Raw genomic sequence first — 7,191 nt, 5'->3', positions numbered from 1 at the left:
TAGTAAAATAATAATCATTTGATAAATACAGCCATGTTGCAAAGATTGTTTTTTGTTATTGTTTGTACACTTTGAATATTTTAAAATCTGATTTAAATACCTGAGGGTGAATAGGGTCAGAGAAACTCCAAAAAAGAATTGGTGACTTCTGCAACAGCAGTTTACCAGACTGGGTAACTCTTTCTTCATAAGAAAGCCGCTCTGTTACTGACACTGCTATAATCCCTGATCGAGAGGAAAACAATCTCATCATTGATAAAGGGAAAATTTTAGCACTTATAAAAATTGCTATGCTCATCTCAAGTGTTAATGGCTCTGTTAATTATTGCTTTATAGGTGTCCTTAAAGGAAAAAAATTCACTAGGTCTCTTTTTTATACATATTGGCTATGTCTACACTGGCACCCTTTTCCGTAAAAGGGATGCTAATGAGACACTTCGGAATTGCAAATTCCGCGGGGGATTTAAATATCCCCGGCGGCATTTGCATGAACATGGCTGCCGCTTTTTTCCGGCTTGGGGTTTTGCCGGAGAAAAGCACCAGTCTAGATGGGATCTTGCAGAAAATAAGCCCTTTTCCGGAAGATCCCTTATTCCTACTTGAATAAGGGCTTATTTTCTGCAAGATCCCATCTAGACTGGCACTTTTCTCCGGCAAAACCCCGAGCCGGAAAAAAGCGGCAGCCATGTTCATGCAAATGCCGCGGGGGATATTTAAATCCCCCGCGGCATTTGCAATTCTGAAGTGTCTCATTAGCATCCATTTTACGGAAAAGGGTGCCAGTGTAGACACAGCCATTCATTTTTCCCACTATAGGTCAATTTGAAAGCAATAATTTTAGCTAATGAATTATTAGGTTCCTTATAAAGGAGTGGCAGAAGTCCAAGACCAGAGTATAACTCAATATTTTAGCTTAGAGTTGTTAATTGTAGTCTCAAACCCGGAATAATGTGACAGACATGGTTATTCTCTCAGGCACCCATTATGAAACCAATTTCTTTGTTATACTTAGAAATAAGACAGATTTCCTGTGCATCCTGCAGTGCTGGCTATTGTGTATGCTCCCAGCTAGGCTGGAGCACAGTTGTGCCTTCAGTGGAATGTGTGAAGCTGCAACACAGCAAAGGGAGCATTGGGAATGTCTCCTGATGCTCCCTGCACTCAGGTGGAGCCACACCCACCCCTTCATGCTATGGCATAAAGTTTCCCACACAGCCAACTGGTGAGGAGATGGTGAAAAAGAAGAGGGCCCCCTGGAACAGTGTGTACTTCTGGGAAAGAATGAGAAAACAATTAAGCACAACACAATTAGCATGTATCTTCACAGCGCCCTTAGCTTGAAATAAGCTACTCAATTTGCACTATGCAAATTGCATAGCTTATTTTGATGCTATTTCGAAATAGCTTATTTCATAATTTGGTGCTGTCTACACAGTGCCAAATTTCAAAATACTGCGCTATTCCAAAATTCCTCTATTTTGAAATAATGAATTGCTTCAATAGATGTGGAGTAGCTTTTTTGGGATATTTCTGGTATCCCAAAATAGCTCCTCAGTGTAGACATACCCTAAGAGTCCCTTGAAATGGGTCTCCCCAGGGGGAAATTTCCTTCCTCTGTATATTCCTAATATACACTTGTATAAGAAAATATGTGGCCTGTTACCTCTTTGAGTTCTACACACTATCTGTTCATGCCCCACTTCATTTCAAATCAGGGATTTCCACATTTAAAAGCCAATAAAACCTTATCATTTAAACTTTAGAGCTCTCAAACTATACCTCAGGACATATCAAGCATGAACTAAATATTTATAAGCATTACCGTTAATGGCTGGGTGCCAGCAAACACAGCTAACTGTTCTATCCTTTAGATAGTGCAGGTCTGTAAACGATTGGTATTCCTTAAGGTAAGCATCTGACTTGCCACCAAAGGCACTTTCATCTTCCGCTAATGCTTTCCAGTCATCAAAAAAGACGTTGATAATTTCATTCTGCTGCAAAGCTATTTCCACTCTGTTTATGACAAAAATAGTTAATATTTAAAAAAATGTAAGATGTGATAATTCCATGGGATACTTGTCTGCTAATTCATTAAAGAAACATATGGCATTTAAAAATTATGACCATATCACCAAAAGTGGTATGCACAATGGTTACCCAATGCTGATCACTACTCTCAAGAGAGCCCTTCACATTCAAATACACTTCAGAAAATAGATATACCATGCTATCACATCACTTGTGGGTGCTCAGATAGCTCTGAATTCAGAGGATTTGGATTAGGTTCTTAAAGTGTACTGTCCAATCCTGGAACCCTTACTTACATGAGGAGCTCCAATGATGTCAGTGGATTCCTAAAGTGAGTAAGAGCTGTAGGACTGGGCTCTCACAGTTTATAGTTCCTTCTTCTGCTTAATCTTTCAGAGGAGCCATAGGGCCACATCTTCAGGTGTTATTAAAAAGATGTAACTCTGACTTCACTAGACTAAGTCCATTTATGCCAGTTGAGGAGCTCGCTCATAATTGTTTCTTTGCCCAATAAAATTTATTTGTCATTATTTGTATTACTTATTCCCATGCAAATGAATGTGGCTAGGAGGATATAGAAACTTAGGAACTGCACCACTGCTTCATCTAGAGCAGTATTTAGTCTCTGACAGTGACCAATGTCTGATGCTTCCGGGGAAGGTGTTAAAGTCCCTTTAATGGATGGGTATACCGTATATAATAACATTACTATGAAGGAAGTACTTCAATGATTAGCAAAAGTGATATTGTTATAGAGTATGGAAAAAAAACACAAAACAAGTGAGGTGTATATTTTAAATTTCAGATGTTTCAAAGTTTCTGTCGGTTAAGTTTTTAATCATGGCTTAACAGCTGACTAACTTGTTCTTGAAATTTGAAACCACCTTCCACAAAGCACATCAGAAGAGCATCAGTTAGGTACATCAGAGAAATTCAGTTTTTTGTCTTGGTTTTAAACCTAATCGTTATAAATGTATGTATGTTATGACACCTCCTGTATTGTTTTGTACCATTTTACTGAAGATAAACTTTAATGTATGTTATTGCAACTTTTTACCTTAAAAATACTGAGATAATAAATTCTTTCAGATCCTCAGATGACAAACACAGCTCTTTTTCTTCATCAGAGAACTCTCTAGGAAAATACTGTGTGGCTGCATTTCTTGGATAAGTCCTAAGAAATTTGGAATTAATTTTAACATAGTTAAGTTTGAAAGATTTTTTTTTTAAAGAAGCCTTATGACAGGAGCGAATGAGAGTTTTGCGGGGCCCCCCTTTGGAGAAAAAAATAGAAAAAAGGCGTCAAATGTGCAAATTGAAGGTTATTTTCATATTAAATGTGAATTTAGTCAATTTGATAGAAACTTAATTTATCTGGATATTTTTATTTTAATTATATTGTAAGTCATTCTTAAATAAAATTCTGTATTAATAATTAAACATTTTCATTTGTATTTAAGTCTCCTCCCCCTCTTGCCTCACTCTCTCTTTCTCTCCTCCTCCCCCTCCTGCCTCTCACTCTCTTTCTCTCTTTCTCCTCCCCCTCCGGCCTCACTCTCTCTCTTTTTCTTCTCCTCCTCCTCCTGCCTCTCACTCTCTCTCTTTATCTTCTTCTCCTCCTCCTGCCTCTCTCTCTTTCTCTTCTCCTCCTCCTCCTGCCTCTCTCTCTCTTTCTCTTCTCCTCCCCCTCTTGCCTCTCACTCGCGGAGCCCAAACAGCCGTTTGGGCCCTGTGTGGTGGCCCAGCTGAGCGGCGCAAAACTCAGCCGAGCGCCACAGTGGGAGGCAAAGGGGGGTGGGGCAGTGACGTACATGACCAGGGGGTAGGACTTGGAGCTTCTGTCATGCCCTTTGACTCCCACCGTGGCACTCGGCTGAGTTCTTCACTGCTCAGCCGGGCTGCCACGAGGGAGCAAGCAGCGCAAGTGGCTTTTTGGGCCCCATGTGGTGGCTCAGCGCAGGGCCTATTGCAGTGCGGGGCCCGGGGCAGCTGCCCCACTCTCCCTGCCCTATATCCGCCACTGCCATATGAAGTACAAAATGTGAAAAGCTATCTATGTTAATGTTTGCTAACGGTGGTATGGTGATTTGATTGATTCTATTTTGGAAGAGAGGGAGAAGAATATAGATGCACAGTATTTGAAAATGTGCCCTCAGAGGACCTGATCGTGCTCTCTCTTTACAACTATAAATCCATTGACTTCAATGAGTTATTTACATAACTGTTAGTGAGCTCTGAATAAGGATATAAATTAATAATAAAGGGATTGTTTCCCTTTGTAATTACTAACAACTGGTAAATCCATTTCACACTTACCACTTGGTTTGAGTGCTCATTTCCCTTACTTTTGGAACTACTTGTGCACCAACATCTTTTTCAAGCTTCATAATGCTGAAATTATTATCCTGATATGATGTGCATTCAATGTAGCCATCTTTCGCACTTGAAGCATTTCTGTCAGTAAATCTGACCTTTGAACCAAACTCTCTGCGTGTTCGAGAAATCATATATTTAATCTGCAATATACCCAAAATAAGAGATTTTCTGAAATAACCATAGGGAAACTATTCCTGAAAGGAAAATCCTTTGAAGCAGTGAGATTCAGAGATCTGTAAGGTTACATCAGGTGGCTGCTTGTAAACAAATAATTCTAGGTTTTGAAATTCTGTATCCCTCTCATAAGCCCAAATTACCAATAAGTATGTGTTATAGGACTTCTGAATATTTTTTTAATTACTCCTAGTACTAAAAGGCTAATTAGCCTGTTGTCTGAGATCAAAATTGTACCTTTGCCCAAGTCACTACCTCACCTTTCTCTGGTTGAAATCTATCCTGGTGTGAGAGCCACTAAAAAGCCTATATGCAATGTAAGCCCAATGCTATGTCAGGCAGCAGATTCCAGAACATATGAAAGAGTATACTGAGTCCAATTTAAAATACATGGAAAATCCTGTTTTTCTTGGCGTTAATGGGAGTTTTGCCATTGAGTTGTTTGAAGCAGGATTGGGACATTAAGTAAGTAGAAAATTAATTACAATTATCTAAAGTATAATTTTCTTTTAAGGTCTAGCTATTTTCACCTCTCCTTTGCTATAACTGCTGTCAACATTGTGATGGCCACAAGAATTTTAGGCATAACTTTAGTCATTTAAGGAACTTCTTTAATTTTATTTTAACAGAGAATTTTGTGAGAACATTATTTTGATTGAATGACATCTATAATTTCTTACCTCTCTAAGAGATTCCTTAACTGATTCTTCTTCAATTTCCTTTTCACTACCAAGGGATACCCAAGGTTTGCGGACAGGAGGCTTATAAACGTATTCCTCTACCATTCCATCTTTAGTCTCTCCTTCTTCTTCCACTGCTTCTGGAGGCTTAAGACAAGGTAATTGCAAAGAATATTTTATACTTTTTCATATATAAAAATAAATATATTATTTAAATGTAGATAAAAACCATAGGCTCAATGTTGCCAATTCTTCTTCCCACAAATAGTCTCAATGCAGTCAATCCAGCTACTTACAGGCGTAAGGATTTGGAGGATTAGGCCCTGTCCTTTTAGCAATGAATTTTCAAACAAATACTAAAGGGACATGATTAATTTGAAAGCAAGTCAGTTTTTAAAAATGAGTTTAAAGTAGTTTCACATACGCTATCTACTCCTGAGTCGTCTATAACTAGCTAACAGAATGCTGGGAATCATTAGGAAGGAGATAGATAGCAAGACAGAAAACACCATATTGTCTATATATAAATCCATAAGAATATAAGAATGGGCAAATGGCCATCTAAACAGTCCATCTAACCCAGTATCCTGTCTGCCGACAGTGGCCAATACCAGATATCCCAATGGGAGGGAACACAACAGGTAATCCTCACGTGATCCCTTCCCGTCATCTATTTCCAGACAAAATGGTCTACTCACATCTTGAATACTGCATGCAGATGGGGGCCACCTCATCTCAAAAAAGATATACTGGAACTTAAAAAAATTACAGAAAAGAGCAACAAAAATGATTAGGAGTATGGAACAGCTTCTGTATGAGGAGAGGTTAATAAGACTGGGACTTTTCAGCTTGGAAGAAAGACCGCTAAGGGGGCGATATAATAGAGGTTAATAAAATTACGACAGATCTGGAGAAAGTAGAAAAGGAAGTGTTTACTTCTTTTCAAAACACAAAAACTAGGAGTCACCAAATGAAATTAAAGGCAGCAGGTTTAAAACAAAAGGAAATATTTCTTCACATAACACACAGTCAACCTGTGGAACACTTTGCCAAAGAACGTTGTGAAGATCAAAACTATAACAGCATAGGCGGCGGGAATGGTAGGCAGGGAAGGCATAGCCTTCTCAAACCGCCAGCCTGGCTTCATCCATACTCCACCCCAGAAGCCTACTGTAGGTATACTGGGGGGGCAGAGCGTTGCTGCGCCAGCACCCGCCGTTCCCATGATCCGGGGCCAGGGAGGCTGGAACCGCCCACTCACCTCCCTCTACATGCCCCCAGGGGAGGTTTGGGCTGTGCACCGCCTGACTTCCCTGTGCTTCGAGGCTGGGGAGGCTTAGGCTGCATGCCACTTGCCCTCCCTCTGTTCCAACGCCAGGGAGGCTTGGACCACATGCTGCCCGCCCTCCCCACGCGGGGTGGGGAGAGGAAGGAGGCGTGTGTGCACGGTGCACTGTCCTGTCTCACTGTGGGGGGAGCGGAGAGGTGGCTTGGCTCCCAAAGGGGGTGGAGCCCTTGACAGAAGGGGCTGGGGGCTTTTCTCCCCCAGCCCTGCCTTCACCGACCATCCATGTATAACAGGGTTCAAAAAAGAGCTAGATAAATTCATGGAGAAGAGGTTCATGCAGGGATGATATTCCTAGCCTTTGCCAGAAGCTGGCAATGGGTAAAAGAAGATGTCCTGTTCTGTTAATTCCCTCTGAAATACCTGACACTGGCCACTTTTGGAAGACAGGATACTGGCTAGATAAACCTTGGTTAGACCCATTACGACTGTTCTTATGTCCTTATCACTTTTTTCATTTTCTATTAAAATGCTTTTATCTCTCTCCTGCTGCTGTGTGACCAATGCACATAAACAAAAGAAGAAGTTAAATAAGGCTCCAATCCTGCAGTATACTGCACTTACAAGGTCACGGGAGTCTACACAGTG

General features: G+C 40.6%; 1 protein-coding gene across 4 annotated transcripts in view; it reads right to left on the bottom strand.

Annotated features, from left to right (window-relative positions):
- The window catches only part of DNAI3 (dynein axonemal intermediate chain 3), a 53,805-nt gene that overhangs the window by 25,252 nt on the left and 21,362 nt on the right, over window positions 1-7,191 (bottom strand). For all 4 annotated transcript variants that reach the window (XM_075936377.1, XM_075936376.1, XM_025183175.2 and 1 more), the window contains exons 6-10: window positions 5,259-5,405; window positions 4,345-4,544; window positions 3,086-3,202; window positions 1,823-2,013; window positions 101-225 (exon numbers count right to left, since the gene is read on the bottom strand). In XM_075936377.1, the coding sequence (XP_075792492.1) occupies window positions 101-225; window positions 1,823-2,013; window positions 3,086-3,202; window positions 4,345-4,544; window positions 5,259-5,405 (780 nt within the window). The remainder of the gene's footprint in view (window positions 1-100; window positions 226-1,822; window positions 2,014-3,085; window positions 3,203-4,344; window positions 4,545-5,258; window positions 5,406-7,191) is intronic.

This window comes from Pelodiscus sinensis, chromosome 9, assembly GCF_049634645.1.
Source record: "Pelodiscus sinensis isolate JC-2024 chromosome 9, ASM4963464v1, whole genome shotgun sequence".
Lineage (NCBI taxonomy): Eukaryota > Metazoa > Chordata > Testudines > Trionychidae > Pelodiscus > Pelodiscus sinensis.
This window is presented reverse-complemented; position numbering and strand designations above follow the sequence as displayed.